Source organism: Crinia signifera, chromosome 4 (genome assembly GCF_055691185.1).
Source record: "Crinia signifera chromosome 4, ASM5569118v1, whole genome shotgun sequence".
Lineage (NCBI taxonomy): Eukaryota > Metazoa > Chordata > Amphibia > Anura > Myobatrachidae > Crinia > Crinia signifera.
Window position 1 is genome coordinate 288,041,307 of NC_139220.1, and position 26,745 is coordinate 288,068,051.

Below are 26,745 nucleotides of genomic sequence, written 5' to 3' on the forward strand. Positions count from 1 at the left end.
AAATTACTCCTTTATTTGGTTACCTCTGAGCGCTATTGCACTCACTCATTCTTTTCCACAACTGTTGCATGTTTTGAGTAGTCTAAGGTGTTTTCTACTCTATCAGTGTGTGTATAGCAGCACTTTGGTTTTATAGCGCACCCATTAGCCTCACCTTTTCTTGCAGGGATTGCATTAATGCTATAACCTATAAAAACTGCACAGTATCATTTCCTTTCCCAAAGGATCACAATTTATGGTACTTGTTTCCTAGCACGGCCACACCGATTTACATCGGGGTGGTCGTGTCGGAAAAATCGGGTCGATCGCATCGCATGCGATTTGGTCGCATGCGATGCGATCGTCGCGACCGACCGATTTTGGACCCGATTTTTTTTTTGGAATTAAATGTAAATCGGGTCCCTGGGACCCGATTTTACATTGGATTCAATGTAAAATATTCCCAACCCCCCCAAATGTCACGGCGTACACCCCACCCCACGATAGACGCCAACCCGAAGCGTGGCGAGCGCAGCGAGCCCGCGAGGGGCGGCGGTGCGCGTCCTCCGACCTTTTCATTCCCCTACTATCCACGTCGGCGTGGAGTTGAGAATAGAATAGTGTGGCGAGCCCGAAGCGTGGCGAGCGGCCGCGGATATGTGGCGAGCGCAGCGAGCCCCGCGAGGGGACGCGGATACCTTCACAGGTAAACGCGTCCCTTCGCGGACTTCACAGGTGTCCGCGTCGCCACGGACACCTGTGAAGCCCGTGAGGGGACGCGTATAACTGTGAAGGTATCCGCGGCCCCTCGCGGGGCTCGCTGCGCTCGCCACGCTTCGGGCTCGGTGGCTCGCTGCGCTCGCCACACTATTCTATTCTCAACTCCACGCCGACGTGGATAGTAGGGGAATGAAAAGGTCGGAGGACGCGCACCGCCGCCCCTCGCGGGCTCGCTGCGCTCGCCACGCTTCGGGTTGGCGTCTATCGTGGGGTGACGACGGGGACATCTAAAATGTGAAATGGGTCATATTGGCCCATTTCACATTTTTCACATTTTTTCAGGATTTCAATGTTAAAAAATCTTTTAACATTGAAGCCTATGTAAAAATCGGGGGCATCGCGTCGGGACCTATGTTAATGGTCCCGACCGACGCGGCCCCCAATATTTTATCCTAGCCGGCCAAATGGACCTGATTTCAAAGGAAATCGGGTCCATCTTATGGATCGTGTACCTTAACTAAAGGTACACGATCCATAAGATATGTGGCCGTGCTAGGAAACAAGTACCCAATTTATTCTATTGTTTCCAGCATAAAACCAGTGGCTTTCTAAGCAACATATTCAGTATATAAAAAAATCCCCCCCCCCCCCCCTTTTTTTCCTTTTTTTCTTTCTTTTTGTACAGGAGTAAAGTAAAAAAGGATTTCCTATTGGAGTCGTATGGGTGACAGCTGTCCATTAATTATAGAAAATAGTAAACATCAACTCTCCTGTTATATAAATTCTTTATTTTTTGATTTTTTTTGACCAACATGATTCACTGAAAATGTATGTGCGTCTGATGATTGAAATGTTGTTACAATTATACTTCTGCAACAGTGTTATGCCTCAAGGTTGATACATTTAAGTCCACTGTACCAAAGAATATATCAACATGGAATCACAGCAAAACCAGACAGCTTTTGTATGAGCAGGTCACATGATTTATAAAAAGTGATAAAACTGAACTGAGTAACTGGTAACAATATATATTTAGGAGGGACATACACAAAAGGCTATATAGAGCTCTGTGATACAGACAATTGATTGTGCCCTACCTCAAATAAAAGGCAGAGATGTGAGACAATCTGCTTCAGCATAAATGTCTTTTAAAACCTATTACAAGTTAAATTTTAAACAATAAAATTATTTAAGAGTGCCCCAGAAAAAGACGTTGTCAGTCTTTTTCCAGCCTCTCTTTAGCTGGATTCCTCCATTTTTTACAGAATAGAATACACCTGGTGATGACAGTTACGATGCAAAACACCGATGGTGTCCGGTATCGGAGATGACTCTCTGAAGGCTGTCTGGTAAAGAGGAGATGGTACTTGCGGTGATGAGCTGTGCAGGACTGCAGTATTGATGGTTAAAACTAAACAGACAATATAACTGATGCTCGCGATCGATGTTTGCTACCGATGTTGAGTGATCATTGCTACCAAATGAAGGTAGCATTCAGTGCTAGTGATAGTGATCAATTTTCAATCGATGTTTGAGATTAATGGTGAGGCGTGGACTGACGACTTGCAGCACGTACTGTATATGCCTGGCAATACCAGTAGGGCTCAGCTGGAACTGAGTAGATCCTCCAGGGAACACTGGAGGGAGCCAGACCATGCAGCAGGATGGATAGCAGACACACAGAGACAGATATCACAGGAGCAACTCTGAAGATGCAGCTACTCTGGAGTAATCATTGTACTGGTGATTTGCCTAGGCTCAACCTGGTATAGTTATAGGGCCTGCTGCAAGGGGATAGGCTGGAGTCTGTGATGTCAGAATCAGCAATGATGGGATTGGCTGTGAATGATCATGTTACTGCATCCAAAATGGCTGCACCCATACCAATTGTCCCACATACCATGGGAACGTCCTGTTTTTTGGGGGGAAATCCTGCACAGAATTGAATATTGCCCCATGAGGTTCAACCCGATATCCTGTGTTTGCTCATGATTAAGAACAGGTGATTACACAGTTTTGGGTGGAGTCTCTCTCTGCTATTATCTTCCACTGGAGACCAGCCAACTGTTGGGACGGAATCATCTGGACTTGATTGGGAGCAGATAGAACGGGGCCCCATTCTTTGCTCTGCTCCCCCACACAATAGCAACATTTCCAGGTCAGACCGGTCCCATACAGAGGCTACTCCAGTGTGGACTTTTATAAAAGTTTTGTTTTTATGTTTTATTCCCAATAAAGGTTACTATTTTTATAGAACTAGTACCTTTTCTGAAATTCCTACCCACCCCATAAGGTTTACCTACCAGCCAATCAGGGGGAACGGAGGAGGAGACGGCGGAATAAAAGACCCACCTGACAGGCGATTAAAAATCCTATCGGAGTGAGTAAATGGATTAGGGGGAAATTAACCCCGCTATATCATCTTCCACTATTTACATTGGGTTACATTGGTTATAGTGTGATATGCTTTTATATTCTTCACACATTGTGAGTGTTTTGTAAAGGGGGACAATCCCCGAAATAATAGATCTATTGTGATACTGGGGGGCACCAATATTGAATACCCTAACCGACACCTTAACCAAACAGTATTACACAAGGACAATTGCCCTCTTTTCTCTCTTATCATTTCATATACCATTCGTGATCGAGAAATAGGAGAGAAGAAGGACATCAGGATCCACCACTATAACAGGAGAGTACAAGTCCCTTCTTTCTCACCTTGTAAAGCGCCCATATTTTAATTGAGTACTCTATCTGTATCCAATTACACAGTTTTACTGGAATTGTAGTCCGTTCATATGGGTGGCGGACGGGGTCCTGACAGTGGGTCCTGACAGGCATTTACCCGACATCGGGATCCCGACTGTCAAAACACAGACGGCCGGGTTCCCGGTGGCCACCTGCTATTTTCCTTTGTGTCCATGTTACATTCTGGGTTTGAAAAATGGCAGTAAGGAGCTGGTTGGCTGGTTGTTTCTTAAACTCTCCACTTTATCACTTTTTGAAGCTTAGTAAATCTGGCCCTGATGTAATCATGTAGCTATATTTGTGTTACTGAGGAGCAGGCAACATATTATCAGTCAGTCAACATTATTAGCGCTGACAGAGAGATTTTCAACACAGCCATTTCCTGCAGGAAGGAAACAGAACTTATTGCACTAGGTTGCAGTCAGGGTCGTAACTAGATATTCATAGGCCCCATAGCAAAAGTTTGTAAGGGCCCCCTAATTAGCAACTGATGGTGATAAATGTATGTAAAACATATTACTTAGACAGTAAAGATAAGCTTCCTTCAGCTCTGGGCCCCATAGCAGCTGCACCTCTTGCACCTATGGTAGTTACGCCCTTGGTTACAGTAACTGCTCCCCTGCCCATATCACTGGGTACTGGATTTCCAGCCACAGCCCTGCGAAACACATCTATGTGAAGCCGATATTGGGTTATTTACCAGAACACTACAAAACATCTCCCAATATATTCTTGTGTCTTACCTGCCGCCACCTTGTCTGCCTGTGCCCCATCAGTGTTAGATAGACAGCTCCCTGCCCGACTCCGAGTGTGGAACGCATCCTAAGGGAAGAGAGAGGTTTTACACATTGCACATTTTGTGAGTCAGTACTCATATCAACATTTATAGGTACTGATACTGTTCAGTCCCCTGCGTGGGGACCAATGTTTGTGCCTTGCGCATTCACAGAATCGGTTATGTGCATGTGCAAGGCTCTGTGCGAGCACCTCACTGACCTGCATTGTCACGTGGTGGGGGGGGGACAAGGATGCTGGCAGCGCTCTGACATGGGAAGCTCAGTATTTCATGGGTGTTAACAATGAGGGGGCATGAATGCAAGTTTTTGTGTGGTCAGTTCCCCTGGCAAAATTGCACCACCAGTGTATTTTTTTATTTTATTACAAAATAGTGCCAGCATCACCCCAACGAGTTCTGTTGTGCGGGACCCATTACAGATATGCCAATAGTAAGAAGGAGGAAACATGTTAGCAAGCAGTGTAATGCTGGGAACACACAAGACGATTCCCAGCCCCGCTGATATTGCTAACTTTACCGACAATGCCGTGTGAGTCATGATATTGGGGGTTATTCTGATTCACTCGGAAAGGCACAATCGCTCTCTAATGGACAAAACCATGTGCACTGCAGGTGGGGCAGATGTAACATGTGCAGAGAGAGTTAGATTTGGGTGTTTTATTGTTTCTGTGCAGGGTAAATATTGGCTGCTCTATTTTTACACTGCAATATACTGTAGATATCAGTTTGAAATATGTACACCCCCCCACCCAAATCTAACTCTCTTTGCACATGTTACATCAGCCCCACCTGCAGTGCACATGGTTTTGTCCATTAGAGAGTGATTGTGCCTTTCTCAGTGAATCAGAATAACCCCCCTAGTGCAAATATCTGATGGATATCGGGCTAACGATACCGGTCAGTGACATCACCTGCCCCTCCCACTCTGTACATGCAGATAGTCTAGAAAGTCAAGATGGAGCTGCATGTACAGACTCCGGAGGGGACTCATTGACAATGCATGGCAGCACACAATGTTAACAACATTAGCGTCCACACTGGATGATTTGCACTATATATCATCAGCGCTATCATCCATATCGTTAACGATATATCGGCAAGTGTGTATCCAGCTTTAGAGTTACATCAAAATCATAATTGCTGAATATTTCTCCTCTTTAGTAGAAGCATGGAGGGGAGATGCAGCTGGGAATCCAGTCGACAGTGTCAACACCTATGGTCCACATGCACAAGGCTGACGGACAAAAGATCAACACATAATAAGGTGGACATGTCAAGGGCCGACATGTGAAAAGGTTGTCGTAAGTTTTTTGGTCATTTCTTTACTCTTTTTGCACTTTTTCATAGTTTATCATCTACATCACAGGTCTTCAACCTGTGGCCCCGAGGTTGTGGAACTACATGTTTCACAACATCTGGAGGACCACAGGTTGAAGACCCATGATCTGCATGGACTCTGAATGGTAAAATGTGGCAGAGTGAAACACCTGGCCTGAAGCCACTCAGCTCCTAACTGCCATTTAAACCCTGCATTTAACTTGACAATTCGGAACTGATTGGCTGCTGTGCTATCACCGGACACTTCATCACTTTACCAGATTTAATAAATCTGCCCCTGTATTACCTGTTCCTCTCCTTTGGTCAGCAGAAGACATCCATCTACAAGAGAGAAGTTCGATACATCCCAGACAGGAACATTGGGCGTTGTGCTGGAAGTCAATATGATGGGAGTCTCTGAAAACATACATTTATAGGTTTACATCACGTTAGTAAAGACTTACTTACCAGTTCTATCCAAACAAAGTTATTGGTCCAGTAACATATACATGAACCGAGCAGCATCGAGCCCAAGCCCTAGGTCTCTACCAGAGAGAACCATGACCTGTAGCCTTAATATATATGGCAGCGGGGGGGGGGAAGGGGGCATTCGGTGGAGCGGTGGGCAGCGTTGAGCCACTTGCTTAGCAGCAAACGACCGCTGCTTAGCGAGCGGTATTGAATCAAGCCCTTTGTGCACAGTATGAAGAAAGTGCTTTGTCTTGAAGAAACGTGTGTCCCCTGTCATTTCATTTTGTAGCTGAGGACCAGGGCTTTCCAACGAGCCCAGCCCTGTGTCTCTAGCCCCCCGGGAACCAGAGATATCACCTGGCAAAGCTGTAACGTTTTGTTCCCCATAGGATAATATGGGACCCGTCAATTCCGACCCCCACCCGGTTCCGACGGCTGCCAGTTCCCCCCCTGGCATCACAGAAGCCTGTGGTTGATCTCATTCAATTCCAAATCGCTGGGCCTTCAATATGATACCAGGCTGGTCCATATCGGTCAATCGGTTCCAGAGATATTACATGTAAACTAATTTTTTTATTTTTGAAATGTAATTTCATGGCTGTTTATGTTCTTTGAAGGCAGATTACTCTGGAACCAAACGTTCATGTTTCACTGGACCAAAATCATTCAAAGCCTACTCAAAAGTTCTTCAATATGATACTTGTCTCATGTAAATGGATCAGTTGGTTCCGAAGATATAGCCGGTTAAATAAGATAACTGGTTAAAGGGGAGGGGGGGTGGTTTTCTCTCCCCCTCACACAAGAAAATGCAGGGACTAGGCTGGTGTAAAAGGGGCCAACCTGGGAATGCATTTTCTGGTGTGAAAGGGGTATTATTTCAAATAGCCTGGACCTGCAGTGCTCTGAATACAGCCAGGCTCTGCCACTGTCAGTGGCTATCACTTCTGCCTGGCGGCTGTCCCCCGTTTACCGCAAGCATGTATTCCCCTTGGCAATGAGCATGTAATCCCACATGGCAATGAGCATGGAACCTCTGGCAATGAGCATGGAACCCTTGGCAATGAGCATGTAGATAAGCAGCACTAATGTAGCATAATTTTTAATTAAGGCATTATGGTGTTTGACATAATACATAATGGATATAATGGCGTGTAACTTAACGTGTAATGGACATTATGGTGTAAATGTTTAATGCGCACCTTTGGTGGACAATGTTCCTGTTTATGAAATGTATTGTGAATTTTGGCTTAATCTGTGTGGCATTATGTGAATTCTGGCTCAATCCGTGTGGCATTATGTGAATTTTGGCTCAATCCGTGTGGCATTATGTGAATTTTGTCACAATCCGTGTGGCATCATGTGAATTTTGGCTCAATCCGTGTGTTATTATGTAAATTTTGGCTCAATCCGTGTGGCATTATGTGAATTTTGACACAATCCATGTGGCACTATTTGGATTTTGGCTCAATCCATGTGGCATTATGTGAATTTTGGCTCATTCCATTTGGCATCATGTGTAAGGGGCAAGTATAATGGGGTCTAGTATTTTGTTGCATAATGTGTAGAAGTTGTATATGGTGTTGTACACTACACTCAAGGACACGCCCCCTGTTGAGTGGCCACACCACATTTTCCGGAGCGCGCAAAGCTACATCCTTCACTTTTGTCACCATGGTGGGCCTGCGTACTTTGAATGCCAGGGCCTATTTTTAATCCCATTCCCACCCTCTCTCTGCCGCTCTCTTAGCATGTACACTGGCACCACTAACACTGTCCCCCCCCCACCTAAACCCTCTTTTATCATGGTGCCCCCCCTGTCATTTTATCCTGGATCCGCCCCTGCATACACAACTGAGAGTATTTTGTGTAGAGTTTATGAAAACAAACACACCATTTTGCTTCGTGAAAAACAGGAGTAGGAAGCTTGATAACAAGATCTTCTTTAGCTACACGCTTTTCAATTGTCTTTTCAGGAAAAGAACCAGTTTGCAGCCGTGCACATGGGCGGGAGTTTACATTTGCAGGGCGGCATCTTTCTGTTCGTTGGGCTCTGAAAACTCAGATCCCAGCGTCAGGTCTGAATCTCTTGACAAACCTGTTTTGTGTACACCAAAAACATGCAAATATGTTCCGGAATGTTCTAGAAATGAATATTGGTTGAAGTAAAAATCTCGGATCTATAGCGAGTTTCGATCTGCAGTCCTCACGGTCCCGCTTGGCTATCTGGCCTTTGTGTTGGGAGCGATGACCCCGGATCACATCTCCCAGCAGTGCGTGTGATCAAGTCTCACTCAAGTGTACTGTAGTGCACGTCCGATAGAAAAAACACCTTATTCAATGTAGAAAACTCAATGTAAATGTGCGAACACACACTCACAGAAACACAAGTGGGCTAACACCAGTCCTATCTTTTTTTCATCTATTTTTCGTGAATATCTGTCATCTCCATATAACAAAAAGACAGCAAATCCAATATTGCGCAAAACATGTGTACAACTGACACTGGTCCCTCATTTGTTGAGTTGCTGTCTCCGTTCTTTCCTTTTTGTGATGTCACAAAATTCATTAATCACTTCCTCTAACGCAAGATTGTAACGAGGAATTATTATTGACTTAATCGGGGCAGTGATGAATTGATCCATTATTTCAGTCATGTTAGTTCCAGCCCATGGGGCTTATGTACTAGCTTGTAAGATGCAGGCTGAGTGCGAATCCCGTATGCCCATATCACATCATTTACAAGGCAAAACCAACCTCTGGGCCTCATAGAAATGACTCCTCTCTGGCACCCACTGCAAGTTGGCTGATCTCCCTTGCAGGGGTCCATTTATCACAGATCACATATTCAGTGAATAGCTGCCTACCCTCCTGCATTCTGCAGGAGGGATTCGACATGAAAAGCCGGCGGTTGGGATCCCGGCGTTCAAAATCCCGACGCCGGAATCCCGAACGCCGAAATCCCGACAAGGGATATCGGCGTTCGGGATTCCGGCTTCGGGATTTTGAACGCCGGGATTTAAACTGCATCCCTGCAGGAGACTCCCTGAAATAGCAGCAATCTCCCTCTCGCCCTCATTAGTCTAGCAATCTCCCTAATTTCACCTAGCCCACATTACACTGTTACATTTTTTGGGAAAAAAGGAATGAGAGATAGATACATTTACACTGAATCATCAGCACCATTTCCCAGCACTTTACCAAGTATAGTATCTCTTACTTACTGCTTTGGGGCTCATCTACATTTGGATATATGTGATTTTAAAAGATTCCTCTCAGATGTAGCAGTACACAGCCACGTTCACAGTCTCATTTCACAATCTCTCCATATATGGAACTAGACACGCCCTTTGGGTGGAGCATGACACGCCCCCTCAATGTGGCGCTGTACAAAATTCTACTACCAACTATAATCTCCCTGAAACTAGTCTTTAAAAGTAGGCAAGTATGATTCAGTGAGACCTGCGCAGGAACTTTACTGCCCAGGACCGGTTTGCAATATACAATTGTGACACCCCAGACTTTGGGGGTGCCCCTTCCTGGGGATACCCTGTTTTCCCCCAGGACTTTGACTGCGCAGTTCCCCACAGAAGGGTTGCTAGGCAACCAAACCCAGTGCAGCCTTGGAAAGCAGGACCCTGAAGGGTTAATCCTGCCTCTGTGAGAAGGGCGCGAATGAGGATGCCCTGGGATTGGAGGGCGAGGAAGAGCGCGAAAGTGAGAGGAGGGGAGTTGTGTGGCGCCAAGGGACAGGGGCGGAGAGAGACTGACCTGGAGACTGAGACCGCGGGTAACGGAGAGGTCGGACAGCGGCTGGCGTGTACGGAGACCCCAGCGCAGAGAAGGACAGCAGCGAGACGCGGCTTGCAGCGGAGGCCCGGCAGAGTGGAAGAAGACCCGGCAGCACTAGCGGGGAGGCGACCAGACAGCGCGAGTGACCCGCAGCGTCATCCAGCCGCGTCATCCCCCACGCGCCCCCGGCGACGAGACGGAGAGACTGGACGGCGCGGGAGAAGAGGACGCCGGGTCAACAGCGCGGCAGTGAGGACAGCCGGCGGCGAGGTATAGCAGGGCGAGTGTGGCACAGCTGAGTGTGGCAACGCTGCGGCTGCAGCGCCCACACTAGCGTGCCCCCCTGCGGAGAAGCGATCCAGCAGCCAGCAGGTCAGACCCCGGGAGACCCCATCGCCACGGCAGGAGCCGCAACAAACTGTAAGTCATATCCGTCTGCACCCTGACCCCCCGGCCACCAGCACTACAGTGAGAGCCCCACCTGCCACCTGCTACCCTGCCTGAACCACAGGGCACCTGCCACCTGCTACCCTGCCTGAACCACAGGGCACCTGCCACCTGCTACCCTGCCTGAACCACAGGGTACCTGCCACCTGCTACCCTGCCTGAAGCACAGGGCACCTGCCACCTGCTACCCTGCCTGAACCACAGGGCACCTGCCACCTGCTACCCTGCCTGAACCACAGGGCACCTGCCACCTGCTACCCTGCCTGAACCACAGGGCACCTGCCACCTGCTACCCTGCCTGAACCACAGGGCACCTGCGTTCCCCAGGAGAAGGGGATTGCTTCCCCATATGTCGCAGTTTGATCCCAGACAGCCATAAAACGCTCTCCCCTTAGCCAGTGGGGACCCGGAGAGACTCTTTAACCTCCCCAGGGAGAAAACCAATTCTGCTAAGACGTCAGGTCAGTTCCCCTACGGTCTGTAATCACAGGGAGAGGAGACTGCCCTAAAGATCTCTCACCAGCCCCTGCGCTGTAGAATCAGGCCCCCTTACTCTACAGAGTACTGTTATATCTTCAATAGAGATCCTACAGCGCCATCTTGTGGCCTGAATTAGGAACTTCCTTTCCCAACACTCAAGCAGAGATTTCAGTGTTTTTCCGGATTCCGGACATTCTCCCTTCAGTGTCCTCTGTAGTTCCCCAGGAAGACTGTTCTTAGGCTCTACATGACCGCGCAGTAGCGGAATAGAGGCCTCTAACTGACTTCAACACTAACCCTGTGCACAGGCCTGCCTCAGAGGCAGTGGTTAAGGACACACTCATTGGGTACCCAGTCACGTGACACTGTTGTGGTTTAATGTTAAAGTGATTTATACTGTTTGCACTATATATGTGATTTCATGTTGAAGTGATTTATACTGTAAGGTACAGAAAAGTGTTAGAGTATTCCTCAAGTTGTCAGGCTGATTCACATCCGAGCGTAGATTTGGGTTTGCCCACGTGAAATAGCATCTGTGCCGCCTGCACGTAACATAACAGCGCTCATGTGAACCAGTCACGGCGAGAGGACCTTTCCTGAAGTAACAGAGTCTAACCGAAGTATTAGAGTATAATTATACGGGTTTACCTAACTGTTAGCAAGTGCCCAGTTGCACACGCACTTTATTTGAGGCGATAGTGACATTGTTTATGCTTGCCAAATATATGCTGTTACATTGTTGCGAGTGTTCTACCGGTGACTACAGGCATTCCGGTAAATAAACACCCTTGAAGCCTACCCTCAGCCTGTTCATTGTCTCGGCCGCCAAGAAGAAAGAAGACGTCTGTTCAGCTCCAGTATCAAGGTAACACAGAGGGTTACTGGCCGATCTTTTCCGGTGTACCACACAATCCCAGTGGCGGGATGTACTGGAATGAAAACACTGAAATGTACAGGGGCTCCGAAAAGGGGCTTCAAAAAGGATAGTTGCCAGGGGGGTTTGCACATATGCAGTCAGCAATGATCGCACCACGCAGAAGTCATTTATGGGGAAGGTTCTGGGGGATCCCTCTGCCAGGCCAGCAATGCGATTTGTAGTCCATAGGTGCAGGGGCTAATATTGATAAAGCTTTGCATTCCGTATATTGGTAAATCGGCACGCAGTAGAAAACTATGGGGGATGGGATTGCATCAGGTATCAGCTACTTAGGGGTTATACTTAATATTTGTGGCAAACCCCCCAAACATATATAATGATATATGGGCCCTTTAAACAATGCTGTCACCTTTCCCTGGTGGCTGCTGGAGATCATATTAGTCAGCATCACAGGAGGGCAGCGCAGTACTATATTAAACCAAGGTCATACACATGTAGCGATGCTGAAGTGTTCTGAGTGATGCGAGATCGCTCAGAATGCTTCAGCGTGATCACTCAGCCGGCAGTGATGTGTCAGCGCTGTGTGCTGAGAGGTCTGTCAGTGGCAGTGTTCTCCGGTGAGAACACTGGCCCTGTCCGATTAATATCCAGCGGACAATGGGAATGCTACATGGAGAAGAGGACAAGCCAACGAGGGAATCCCTAAGTGAGTATGAGTGGATGATTGTAGTGCGAAAAAAAGTTTACATTTCCATATGTGTCCATGTTTTATTTAACTATTTGTACGGTTGTGTAAATACAAGTCCCAGCAGGCCCTTTAATGCTCCACATGCTAGGACTTGTGGTTCTCTGAGTCCATGCATGTGGTGCAGGCTTGATTGGAATCATATTATTTTTTATTATTATTTATTTTGTCTATTTTTATACAGTGCAGCCTGCATGGTACAGACTCATTTGTGCAGGTTGTTGACTCGTATTTGTAATTAGCGGGCGTATATATATACGGCTGCCAAATATGAATACAGCTGCATTTGACCGCCTATGCCATTGGTAAATCTGCCCAATTTACGAATTTTATTTTTCCGAAAATACGACCAATGCCGGTCACAGGGCCGGACTGGGACCAAAAATCGGCCCTGGCATTTTGAGCACACAGGCCCACCTGCTGCATGTCAAAAAGGGGTGTGGCCCCAGGGCCGGTGCTAGGGTGTCCGGCGCCCTCCTACAAACCATACATTTTGCGCACTTTCACATTGCCATTGCAACAAGCTGCAGCCTGATTGTGGGAGTGTATGCAACATGCAATCCTATGGAGGATCTCGGGTGCATGTACATGTATGCATACACCATCTCAGTGCTGTGTCCGCAAAATGTTGCAGGCACTAAAGGTGCCCATACATGCTGCGAGAATCGCATACATTATGGGCTAGATCGCATCGCACGGCATGCATGCAATTTGTGTGCGATGCGATCCGAAAGCAGTACAAAAAGTATGTGCAGCACTCGTGACTGAGGGGGAAAGGAGGGGAGAGAAGGAGAAGATGGAGAAAGAGGGGAGGAGATAGAGGGGGCTGAGTGTTGAAGATTGGCAGTGGCACAGCACACTGAGAAGAGGGAAGGAAGGGGAGGCAGCGCTGCTGCCTGTTCGTCATTTGATTGACAGCTGACAGGTGCAAGGAGCAATGGATAGGGGGCGGATCCGGACATGTCATCCAGGCATTCACAGACAGCGCTACATGCCTCAGCGCAAGTGTCCGTGAGTAAGAGGGGGGCAGGTCGCAGGAGGAGGACAGTGCGTGCGCGGTGCAGGGAGCTGCTCAGCCTCTCCATACTGCCGCCCTCTGTCAGACAGGTGCTGCGGGCAGTAGGCAATGACAGTGAGGGCTGAGGCAGCTTTAGCAGAGCAGGGAGGGAGACAGCGCCTTTTCAGCATGGCGCCTCCCTGCTTTGCAGGAGCTGCTGAGTGGGTAGCGCCGGCCCTGTGTGGCCCAATGGAAAGGAGGTGTGGCTTCACACAGGGGTGTGGTATTACACATTATACTACAAACCGTAATGCCCATTACACATTATGGCACACACACCGTAATGCCTATTACAAAATATGACACAATCCTTATGCCCATTACACATTATTATGGCACACACCGTAATGCATGGGGAAATTAATGTTGCATAATGACTCACGTGGCCAGCCCCTCAGCTCCCCCCTCAGACTTGATGGCGGTGCCGGCGGGTCAGGTGCAGCCGTGTCATGCTCGCAGTGTTACACCCCCAGCCATGGCTTTGAGGCGGGGTGACAGGCAGAGCAGCAGGTGCCGGGCATCACACTGACCTGTGGGAAGGCTCTTTGGTTCTGCATGTTGGCGAGTCTCCTGCTGGTCGCTGACAACTGCTGCAATCCTCCCAGTGCTACAACCTCCGCCCGCACTTTGGGCAGCAGCTCTGGGTGTGCACGCTGACGTTTCCCAGGCAGTGCTTGTAAGTGCCCGAGCGCAGCCTAGATAGCGACGGCCAGGAGGCAGCGGGGTGGAGAGCTGCTGCCGGAGGGAAGGCGGAAATGCAGGCGGAGGTTGTAGCACTGAGAGGATCACAGCAGCTGTCAGCAACCAGCAGGAGACTCGCCAATATGCAGAAGCAAAGAGCCTTCCCACAGGTCAGTGTGATGCCCGGCACCTGCTGCTCTGCCTGTCACCCCGGCTCAAAGCCATGGCTGGGGGTGTAACACTGCAAGCATGACGTGGCTGCACCTGACGCGTCGGCGCCGCCATCAAGTCTGAGGGGGGAGCTGAGGGGCTGGCCACGTGAGTCATTATGCATCCTTAATTTCCCCATGCATTACGGTGTATGCCATAATAATGTTTAATGGGCATAAGGATTTTGTCATATTCTGTAATGGGCATTACGGTGTGTGTGCCATAATGTGTAATGGGCATTACGGTGTGTAGTATAATGTGTAATACCACACCCCTTTCCATTGGGCCACACCCCCTTTTTGACATGCAGCAGGTGGGCCTGTGTGCTCAAAATGCCAGGGCCGATTTTTGGTCCCAGTCCGGCCCTGGTTGTATTTCTTCTGAAGCAGTGCCAACTTCTCTGTATTGCAATCATTGACACCGAGAAGGGGGAGGGGAGCAGGTACTAATTATCTGGGCCTGATGGAGAGGCCCGAGTGCAATGCAACCCCCCCCCCCCTCCCGTTTCTCTCTCTTCTGAGCATCTGCTTGTTGCTGTGCAATCACGATTATTGCACCCCCCTCCCTATAAATTGCCACTGGCTGAGGGGCTCAAGGTGTCCCCCTGCTGCACTTCGGCGGATTGGAATCCTTTGGTCTACAGAATGATGGTCAACAGTCATTTATGGGAAAAGGTCGACATGGTTCTAGGTCGAAAGGTCATTAGTTCGACAGGTCGTTAGTTCGACAGATCATTAGTTTGACAATGTCTAGGTCCACAGTCAAAAGGTCGACATGGGGTTTTACACTTTTTTTTTACCTGAATGTCAACACAGTCGAAATGGACACAGTTTAAAGTGCACCGCATCCCCTTGCATCGTTCGCTGCGCTCGGCACACTATTTTATTCTCCCACCATGCCCTAGTGGATGGTAGGGCATGAAATACCGCCTGTTGGCACATGTCGCTCAAAAACAGTGAAAAACCCCATGTCGACCTTATGACTGTCGACCTAGTCACTGTCGAACTAATGACCTGTCGAACTAACGACCTGTCGAACTAATGACCTTTCGACCTAGAACCATGTGGACCTTGATCCCAGGGCCGGCGCTACCCACTCAGCAGAGGATGCAAAGCAGGTAGGCGCCGTGCAGGAGGGGCGCTGTCCCTGCTGTACATCCTCTGCTGTCCTCCGTGCCTGCCGGCTGCTGCTGCTGCGCCTGTCACACTTCATCACAGGCAGCAGCGCCGGAGGCACAGAGATCCCTCCTGGCTCATTATCAGCTGGTCATCGGGAGGGTCCGAAAGGGGGCGGAGCTACACTGACGGAGGGGGCGTGGCCACACGGACCAGAAGGGGCGGAGCTACAAGGGAGCAAGGATGACTGAAGACACCAGGAAACAGGAGAGAATGAGCTGCCAGTGCCACCATTGTAAAGTGTGAGTGTACTAATGTCGGCAACTGATGTGGGCACGTGTGTAGGCAGCACTACTAATGTCAGCAACTGGTGTGGGCACATGTGTAGGCAGCACTACTAATGTTGGCAACTGGTGTGGGCACGTATATCGGCAGCGCTGCTAATGTCGGCAACTGGTGTGGGCACATGTGTAGGCAGCACTACTAATGTCGGCAACTGGTGTGGCACATGTGTAGGCAGCACTACTAATGTCGGCAACTGGTGTGGGCACATATGTAGGCAGCGCTACTAATGTCGGCAACTGGTGTGGGCACGCATATAGGCAACGCTACTAATGTCGGCAGCTGATGTGGGCACGTGTATAGGCAGCGCTACTAACATCAGCAACTGGTGTGGGCACGTGTATAGGCAGCGCTGCTAATGTCAGCAACTGGTGTGGGCACGTCTATATGCAGCGCTACTAATGTCGGCAACTCGTGTGGGCACGTGTGTAGGCAGCAGTACTACTGTCGGCAACTGGTGTGGGCACGTGTAGAGGCAGCACTACTAATGTCGGCAACTGGTGTGGACACGTGTAGAGGCAGCACTACTAATGTCGGCAACTGGTGTGGGCACGTGTAGAGGCAGCACTACTAATGTCGGCAACTGGTCTAGGCATGTGTACAGGCAGCGCTACTAATGTCGGCAACTGGTGTGGGCATATGGTTACACAGTGCTACTACTGTCGGCAACTGGTGTGGGCACTATGTTTAAGCAGAGCAACTACTTTTGGCGGATCCGATACAATTTGCCGGCGGTCGGGATCCCGGCGGTCGGAATCCCGACACTGGAATCCCGACCGCCGAAATCCCGACAAGGGGGGGACATGGATCGCCCCCCCTTGCGGGCTCGCTGCGCTCGCCGCGCAGCGGGCCCGGTGCCTCGCTACGCTCGGCACGCTATTTTATTCTCCCTCTATGGGTGTCGTGGACACCCACAGAGGGAGAAAGTTTCGGGATTTCGGCGGTCGGGATTCCAGTGTCGGGATTCCGACCGCCGGGATCCCGACCGCCGGCAAATTAACTGCATCCCCTTTTGGCAACTGGTGTGGGTGTTATGTATAAGCAGAGGTGCTACTGTCAGCATCTGGAGTGGGTATATGGTTACGCAGCGCTACTACTGTCGGCAACTGGTGTGGGCACTACTTGTAAGCAGAGCAACTACTTTTCGCAACTGGTGTGGGTGTTATGAATAAGCAACACTACAAATGTGGGCATATGCAGGAGTACTCGGGGCATTATGTGTAGCATAATGTGTGTCAATGTCATATGGGCATTATAGTGCATGGCATATTATGTAAGGGGAATTACAGTGTGTGGCATAATGTGTAATGGGCATTATGGTGTTCTGCATATTGTGCAAGGGGCATCATGATGTGTGGCATTACGAATAATGTGCATTACTGTGTGTGGTATAATGTGTAATGGGCTTTGAGGTGTGAAGCATAATGTGTTATGGGGATTATGGTGTTATTGGTACTTTTATGTGACCACGCCAATTCCCCATGAAGCCACGCTTCTATAATTTTGCGCGCTCCTTCGGCGCGCACTGTCCCTGTTTTTTACACATGGCACCGAAATGGCTACTTACGGCACTGGTGAATAAGATTGTGCTACTGTGTAGTGTAATTTGAAGTGGGAGCATTATTGTGTGGCCACACCCCTCCCTTTGTAAAGTTTGGGTGGGCGCAAATTTATGGTTTGCAGGAGGGCGCCGAACCCCCTAGCACCGGCCCTGCTTGATCCAGTCTCCTGGTAAATCCCCGGATCAAGTATTCCTATTCTTCATTATCTTCCTCCTTGAGCCACTGTTGTCTCAGAAATACAGCTCATCTGTCTCCAGCATTTTCAGTAAAGAGTCCCGGGCAATGAGCCATGACGTGCATGGTAAGGTTGTCAAAGTCAACACCTCCTCGGGCTGGTTCTTGGTGAAGACAATTTGCCGTGTTCGATTCCACTCCACTTCTCTGGGTTATGTCAACTCCTTTCTAAAGCTGGCCATACATCTACAGATTTATTGTCAGATCTGGCTGGTTGGAACAAAAACCTGGTAGTAATATTTGAATGATTTTTTTTCCAGCATTTCAAAGCAAATGGTCAACTGTCATTTACTCTCATCCATTACCAGGTTTTTGATCCAACCAGCCAGATCGGACAATAAATCTGTATATGTATGGCCAGCTTAAATCGATTTGAGAGACAGTATATGCATAGGAGCTACATTCGCCCTGCAAAACTACAGTTACTGTACCATCAACTGTCGCTCCTGCTACTCAAATAAATTGCATCTGCGACACTGATTAATTGGTAAAGAAATAACACAGGAATAGCCCAGACCTGTCCATATAACAGCTTTTGGGTCTTACTTACTAATTATTGCATATGATATATAGGCCCTTATTCTGATCGGTGCGGATATTCCCGCATGCAGACGGGCCGCCGATGTTGATCGTCTGCGCATGTGCAGAGGTCACTCTGCGCATGTGCAGGCGATTTCGCCGCACGGATTCTTTATACGCCGCACAGGGGGCGTAGAGGGGTGTGAGGGGCTACTTAGCCTCATTACCCTATGCATACACCCCGCGTTTCATGGGCGTTCCCATGCAAACGCGGGGCGTATGCATGGTAATGAGGCCGTGATGCGTGGGTACGGGGCGGGCATCTGACATCGCCGGATGTCAGCTGCCCGCCCCCATACATGATTTCACACGGACAAGTGTCCGTGTGGTCTTGTGTTGCGGGACCTGGTGGAGCGTGCGGCCCTGCATTCGATGTTCGGCGACCATCGAATGCAGGGGCTGCTCCCAAGACGGAGGAGGCGTATCCCCGTCCAATTTCATGCGGATCGCCACATATCCGCATACGGACGGCAGGTGGCGATCCGTATGGAAGGCGGGGATTCGCCTGCACGGTCGCGGCCGCATATTCTGATCGGGCCGCACCGATCAGAATAAGGGCCATAGTCGTAGTGCCTGTATACATCTTTAATAACTCATAGCTTTACATTGTCATAGCTATCTTTTTATGTCATGCTTTTCAAGAAACCCAATAAAAATTATTTGAAAATAAAAACCAACAAACAAAAAAAAACATAGGGCTAATTATTCAAAATTTTAATTCCCGAACCCTTCTCCAAATTCCGATGTATATTCTCTCTCTCTCTCTCTCTCGTCCAGCATTCCCCTGGCCGAACAGAGTGGTGCGTAACTATGGTCCCGCAGACCCTGCAGTGGCTTGGGGTGAGCCAGCACCGACGGGGTCTACAGGGAGCAGTCTGCCTTAGCAGACACATCACTGGTGCTGCGCAAGTCTCCCTTCCTCCGCCGTCCTTCCTCCTCCTCAACACTCCCTTCTGTCGTAACAAAAAGCCAGCAGCAGACCCCACGTCTGTGGGGAGCGCAGGGTCACGAAATCTGCAGGCAGGTGCGGGAGCTGCCGCCTGCTCACATGGAGGGAGCATTGAAGCTGCGGAGGTAAGAGGATATGTTGCTGACTCCTGACAAAGCGCTTGAACCCCTGGCAACAAACATGTACACCTGGCAAGGAGCATGCAAGCCCTGGCAAAGAGCCTGCAACCCCTGGTATTAAGCATGCAACCCCTGGCATCAAGCATGCAACCCATAGCAACAAGCATGTAGGTAAGTGGCACTTATGTGGCATAACATGTAATGGACATTACGGTGTGTGGTATATGTAATGGGCATTATGGCGTGTGGTATAATATGTAAATCGGTATTATGGCTGAGCATTATGGTGTGTGGCATAACACGTAATGGGCATTATGGCATGTAGAGGGTGTGTGATGCACTGTCATTAATTTTAGTGTGTTTGGTAGTGTGGGATGAGAGACTTTTCTTTTAACTACAATGAGTGTCAATAGGCGGTGTTAAACATGCTAAAAGCAGCCCGGGGGGGGGGGGGGGGGGGGGTGGGTGGGTGGTGGGTGAGCACAACGGCCGGGGGAACGGGCAGGAGGACGTGTGCTACTGCCCTGGGGGGGTGGATGTTACTTAACAGTCACCCACCGCACCACCAGGCTGAAGGCGGCTCGCGGGTGACATCACCAATCAGTGTCCAGCAGCAGCTGCCTGGTCAGAAGGGCAGGATAGCCCAAAACAAATATGGCCGCCGCACCGCAGGGCTGAAAATCTGGACCGCCCAGCCGGTAAATGGCCCGGTATCCCGGTGGGCCAATCCGCCCCTGGACTGACTTAAATTCATTATAGTAAAGATCTGAAATAAATATGGTGTCACTGTCCAAATATATATAGACCTAACTGTATTTATGTCTGTACTTGTTTCCTAGCACGGCGCCCATCGCATACCATACTTAGTGGTATGCGATGCGATATTCATGTTAAATTAACAGGAGTGCTTGTACAATGAAATATCACATAGCATTGCATGGCAGCAAATGGCATGCGATTTTTAATTGTACAAGCACCCTGATGGGTGATTACAATGTTAAATGCACTCCCATTGTCAACGCCACCCCACTATCAACGCCAACCCGAAACGTGGCGAGCACAGCAAGCCTGCGAGGGGCGGCAGTACGCGTTCTCCGACCTTTTTCTACCCCCACTATCCACGTCGGCGTGGAGTTGATTTTAGATAGTGTGGTGAGCCCGAAGCGTGGCAAGCGCACGCGGAATCCGAGCCTAAAGCGTGGTGAGCGAACGCGGAATACATGTAAAGTAATCCGTGTCCGCTCGCCACACTATCTGAAATCAACTCCGCGCCGATGTGGATAGTGTTGGTATGAAAAGGTCGGAGGACGCGTACCACCGCCGCTCGCCACGCTTCGGGTTGGCGTTGATAGTGGGGGTGGCGTTACCAATGGGGGTGCATTTAACATTGAAAGTCCACATCAGGGTGCTTGTACAATTAAAAATCGGATCGCATCGCATGCCCCTGCAGTGCATGCGATGCGATGTGATTGTATAAGATGTAATACGATCAAAATCGGGGGCGCCGTGCTAGGAAACAAGTACCTTTATGCCACATAAATGGATGCAGTCAGTGTTGAGGCCTCGGGGAATTAAAGCAGTCAGAAGAGGAATGAGGAGCACAAGAATTGGTCTGGTGTGGTAATAGGTATAAATCCTGGCCGTTATCTACATGTCAGCCAGATTACTGCTCAGGAAACATGTTCAAACGTGTTCATACTTCCGCTGAAACCACAAGGTAACTGTTTCCCCGTCACTGCACTTCTACAGACATAATCCAGGTTGCCATATGTAATGGCTGCTATACAGTACAGAGAGACACTATGATAGCTTGCATTCCCCCAAAAAGTTTTTTTTTATTATTTTTACATTTTTTATCTCCCTATGGGCCAGATGTACCAAGCTTGAAAAGTGATAAAATTGAGAGTGATAAACCACCAGCCAATCAACTCCTGCCTGCCATGTCGCAGGCTGTGTTTGAAAAATGTCAGGTAGGAGCTGATTGGCTGGTGGTTTATCACTCATTTCATCACTTTTCAAGCTTAGTACATCTGGCACTTTATCTTGCACAAAAATACATTGGGTCTGTCTGTGTAACGATGATATCAGGGTATAAGTGGTTGTGGCCAGTGATATGAGGATAGCCCCAAGCAGTTCATGGACTGCGGTAAATTATTGCGGCTAACCGGATACCATCCAAACTTAAAGCGGGTTCATTTATGAAGATGACTGAAAGTAATATTGTAAATATTGTTTGGAGTAAAAATTACAATATAAGTTTGTACAAATTTAGTTTTTTTTTACCTTACATGGACTTCTGTTAGAAAAAAATAACAAACAATCATGTTTGCTAAATGACATGTAAATTATGCAAATTTTATAGAACATGTGGCATGAATGCTAGTTAGAGGAAAAAGCAGTTGCCTGCAATCAAAAAGTCACCGCCCATACAGAAAGAATAACCAACCCTTGCAAAAGTCCATCCATGAAAAAAAACAGAAAACAGAAATAGCGAATATATTTTTCCATCTGCGCTTGCTAAGGCCTCTACTATAGTCTATTAAAGAACCAGGCTGGGAGTGGTCATCATTGATATCAGAGACCCACCCAAAAATGCCTGGGTACGCCTGCGTTTTGGCAAACACACCCAGAAAATGCTGTGGTTCCACCCCTAAATACTTAGTTCCTTTCATACTGTGATTGCTATGCATACAGTTATGTAATTGCAATATGTGTGTATACATTGTGAACACTGCTTATGTATAGTCGCTTGATAATCGTCCGGATTACAAATTTTATAAATACAGATCCATTGCTCAAAATTAATCTATACTATACAGCAGCCAATGAGATGCTGGATTCCATTGTCAAACATTCAGTAGATATATTAAACCTGATTGGTTGATATGAGCTAATAAATTTAGAAGTATTAAAGATACTTCAGTGTTGCAGTAAAAAAAATTTGGCCCAATCCTGAGGAAACAGTTTTTCTTTCTAGGATATACAACTTAAAACTGTTACATAAATAGTTCCCTGTGCCCCTGTAACTGATATTTCCAAGATCTCTTAAAGGTGCCCACACAAAAGGGCGATTTTGGCCTTTTTTCATCCGATTCAGACGGATCGGCCGAGAAATCGGATGAAAAGTGCAAGAATCACGTGTGTTTGACATCAGATCTGATCAGATGCGCAGTCCCATGAGAATCGGATCGCCAAGCTTGAGGCAGACTTGGCTGGGATCGCATACGATACATCGTATGCAAAAGGACTGCATAGAATGTACCGTATGCTGCCCTGTCGCCCGAAATGCTGCCGGACAGTTCAAATCGTCCAAGTGTATGGGCACCTTTAAGGCACATACACACAATGCAGCTCAGTTTTGTAGTTTGAGCTGATTTAAGCTCAAAAGCCACCCAGTGTGTACAGGGGCAGCGAAGGTCGCTGATGCACGCTCTCGCACCATTGCCGGCCATCGCTGGTATTACCAGCATATGATCAATGGAGCGGGCGGCTTTCCATAGCTCCCTGCTATGGAAAGTCCTCTACCCCAGGGAAAATTGGCATAACAGGCGAAAATCGCTCCAGTGATTTTCTCCATCTCTGTCCATACACGCTGGAAGTTGCCCAGCGTGTATGGACCTTTAGTTTGATAAATAGCACAACCACAACATCCTCATACACTGTATAATGACAGTAGTGTGCTCTGATATTGAAAGTAACATAGGAGATATCTCATACATTTTAGGCTTAATAAAAAGCCTTTTTATTTGTTAGTGATAATAATGAAACTGAATTGGGAGCATATGGGGTTTGTTAATCAAAGAACTAGTGGGCAGCAGACTCCATACATATGGTTTACGGAATACACATCAAAGCGTCTCTGGACAAGGCAGAGCTACATGTTCTGCTGCAGGTACAGTAGCTGCAAGACTGCTTCACTAAGATAAAAACACAGATGTTATGGCAGATGCACAACTAATTTTGTAGTAGATAAGGATGGCAGACAGATGCAAGACAGCTCTCTTTCAAATACACATGAGATACATCATCAAAAAACTCCAGCTCAAGTGTATAGGTTAGAAACAGATTTAATATACTGTACATATATTTCTGTATGGGAAGGCAGCATAAGTTTTAAAAGCAATTATTTGGAAATCATGTTTTTTATGTGGAAAACAAATTACAGGTAAAAATTACATTTGGCACAATGGTACATCTCAATCTGGGGCAGATATATTAAGCCTTAACAAGAGATAAATGCAAGGGTGATAAACATTCAGCCAATCACCTGCTAACTGCCATGTTACATGCTGTGTTTGAAAAAAGTCAGTAAGGAGCTGATTGGCTGGATGTTTCTCTCTCTTTATCACCCTTGCATTTATCTCTTGTTAAGGCCTAATACATCTGCCCCTTTGTATTTTAACATTTATATGTTAGTGGGGCAAAATGACTTACAGTACATAAGTCATTCACTTTACCAGAAATCTTTGGTCTGAGTCTTATAAGGACAGGTGGTACACATCCCAGAATCCCCTGTTCCTACCTATTCTGGAAGATGTAAATAGAAAGGGAGTAATCCTTCCACAGCCTAACGTGATGTCATCTATACTCACCATTTACCACCGCTGTTATCTCAATTGTGTCTCTCTTCCGGCCTTTGTGGTTTAGGGACATCGAGCGCAGGTAACGTGTAATGCCCCCTGTATTGACTTCATTGCAGGCTTTTGCTTTTTTTGATAGGCTTAGCGTTTTTTGGGGGGAGTCCTTGGTCTGAGTACCACGAGAAGATCTCCAGCGTTTAAACTGCCCCCACACACCACGCTTTTGCCCATTTTCCTTCTTCCACTGATAGGAACCTAGAGGAGAGATTTCTAGAGTGCTGGTCTCTGGGGCTTCCAGGTCCCCACATGGTTCTACCATCCTGTATCTCAGATAATGAGGTCTCTGAAATGTCAGCAACCAGGTCTTGTATCAAAGTACTCTCAACTGAGAACCTGACTGTATCTTAGTGATCCCTACTGTCTAGCCGATGTCCACCTTTTCAACGGTGCCCGCTGTATTTCCATCCACATTTCTGTCGTGCTGACACCTCTTCTGGTCCTTGCGCTTGTCTGGTACTTCCTCTGATCTTTTCACTTGTTCTGTCTAGCTTTTTTCCTTTCCATCTGTCCCCCTCTCTCTTGTTACCCAATTAGTTGCCTATAAACCCTTTCTGTCTCTCTCAGTATGTCTTAGTTTCACACAGTCTCTCTCTCAAGACAGGAAATATATGTTCTGTGGGGGTTTTCAAATACCGGTTAATGTGTGGTGTCACAGAAGCTGCTCATGCAGATGAGGAGGGGTTGTGGGATGGTGGTGTAAGGCAAATGTGCCATGATTTAAAGAAATCTATTGCAAATCATCAACATTTATTAAGTGCAGCAAGTGAGGTGTTTAAGCTAGGCATGTAAGACATGACAAATCTCCTTCACGATTCCTGGAAAGAAAACAATATAAAAGTTACCTCTACATTATAAAACGTCTGTCTCACAGTGTGACTGAGTTCACAAACATGACACAAGTACAGTAGTACAGGTTACACTAAATCCGCATCGGTCCTATTTGTTATTTATTTTAAAACAAGATGATCTTAGTCTTATGTCTGCTATTTGATGAGGATGAATCTTTTGTTATCACAGGGTACAGAGATAATCTGTATTCATCAAGTAAACAGTATCTCAGTTACATTAGTTTAGATTGTAAGCTCTCACGAGCAGGGCCCTCTCCCCTCATGTACTTCTGTAAGAATACTGTATTTCTCTGCCACTGTTAAAATAGCGTCAGTGTCCACTGCAGCAACTGTCTTTTATTTACCATGTACTTGTCCTAATTTGCATTTGTACTGTAAATCACTATTTATTTGTTTTTGCTCATCTATGTATTGTCAGGCACTGCGGAACCCTTGTGGCGCCATATAAATAAACAATAATAATAAAAAATAATAATATTTGTACTTATATGCCTATTGTCTGCTCTTATAGCTCTGTGAACACTCCATATTGTCTGCTCTTATAGCTCAGTGATCATTCTATATTGTCTGCTCTTATAGCCTTGTGATCATTCCCTATGGTCTGCTCTTATAGCTCAGTGATCACTCCCTATTGTCTGCTCTTATAGCTCAGTGATCACTCCCTATGGTCTGCTCTTATAGCTCTGTTATCACTCCCTATAGTCTGCTCTTATAGCTCAGTGATCATTATATATTGTCTGCTCTTATAGCTCAGTGATCATTCTATATTGTCTGCTCTTATAGCTCAGTGATCACTCCCTATTGTCTGCTCTTATAGCTCTGTGATCACTCCCTATGGTCTGCTCTTATAGCTCTGTGATCATTCTATATTGTCTGCTCTTATAGCTCAGTGATCATTCTATATTGTCTGCTCTTATAGCTCAGTGATCACTCCCTATTGTCTGCTCTTATAGCTCAGTGATCATTCTATATTGTCTGCTCTTATAGCCTTGTGATCACTCCCTATGGTCTGCTCTTATAGCTCAGTGATCACTCCCTATTGTCTGCTCTTATAGCCCTGTGATCACTCCCTATGGTCTGCTCTTATAGCTCTGTGATCACTCCCTATAGTCTGCTCTTATAGCTCAGTGATCATTATATATTGTCTGCTCTTATAGCTCAGTGATCATTCTATATTGTCTGCTCTTATAGCTCAGTGATCACTCCCTATTGTCTGCTCTTATAGCTCTGTGATCACTCCCTATGGTCTGCTCTTATAGCTCTGTGATCATTCTATATTGTCTGCTCTTATAGCTCAGTGATCACTCCCTATTGTCTGCTCTTATAGCTCAGTGATCACTCCCTATTGTCTGCTCTTATAGTTCAGTGATCATTCTATATGGTCTGCTCTTATAGCCTTGTGATCACTCCCTATGGTCTGCTCTTATAGCTCTGTGATTCTATATTGTCTGCTCTTATAGTTCAGTGATCACCCCCTATTATCTGCTCTTATAGCTCTGTGATCATTATATATTGTCTGCTCTTATAGTTCTGTGATCACCCCCTATGGTCTGCCAGGGCAGGCGACATGGGGGGGGGGGGTCAAGGGGGACACTTGTACCGGGCCCCGACCAGTGGAGGGACCCCAAGGCTTTGAGGGACTCAGGGGCTGTAAGCATTGCTGCCTAGTCACCTGTCTGGCTACATGTACTAATAAGTCTAGTGACATCACGCAACACAACAAACCACACAACGCACAATGCTGTGACCTCCCATCTGCCCTTCCCAATTATATTGCATAGTAAATATTAATTATCTGTTTATTTCTAATAATAAAAAAATACATTCAATATACCGCATTCTGTGTTGGGGGGCCCCAAGGATATCAGTGATCCGGGCCCCAAAATTTCTGTTGCCGGCCCTGTGGTCTGCTCTTATAGCTCTGTGATCATCCCCTATGGTCTGCTCTTATAGCTCAGTGATCATTCTATATTGTCTGCTCTTATAGCTCAGTGATCATTCTATATTGCCTGCTCTTATAGCTCTGTGATCACTCCC

At 47.3% G+C, this 26,745-nt stretch overlaps 2 protein-coding genes across 3 annotated transcripts in view; both read right to left on the reverse strand.

Annotated features, from left to right (window-relative positions):
- Window positions 1-24,448, reverse strand: part of RASAL3 (RAS protein activator like 3) — a 56,607-nt gene extending 32,159 nt beyond the window's left edge. The window contains exons 1-4 of the mRNA XM_083184941.1: window positions 23,813-24,448; window positions 16,104-16,132; window positions 5,871-5,978; window positions 4,194-4,272 (exon numbers count right to left, since the gene is read on the reverse strand). Of these exons, the coding sequence (XP_083041067.1) occupies window positions 4,194-4,272; window positions 5,871-5,978; window positions 16,104-16,132; window positions 23,813-24,119 (523 nt within the window). The 5' untranslated portion in view covers window positions 24,120-24,448. The remainder of the gene's footprint in view (window positions 1-4,193; window positions 4,273-5,870; window positions 5,979-16,103; window positions 16,133-23,812) is intronic.
- Window positions 24,449-24,588: 140 nt separating this feature from the next.
- The window catches only part of PGLYRP2 (peptidoglycan recognition protein 2), a 53,351-nt gene continuing 51,194 nt past the window's right edge, over window positions 24,589-26,745 (reverse strand). For both annotated transcript variants that reach the window (XM_083184939.1, XM_083184940.1), the window contains exon 6: window positions 24,589-24,675. In XM_083184939.1, the coding sequence (XP_083041065.1) occupies window positions 24,667-24,675 (9 nt within the window). In that variant the 3' untranslated portion in view covers window positions 24,589-24,666. The remainder of the gene's footprint in view (window positions 24,676-26,745) is intronic.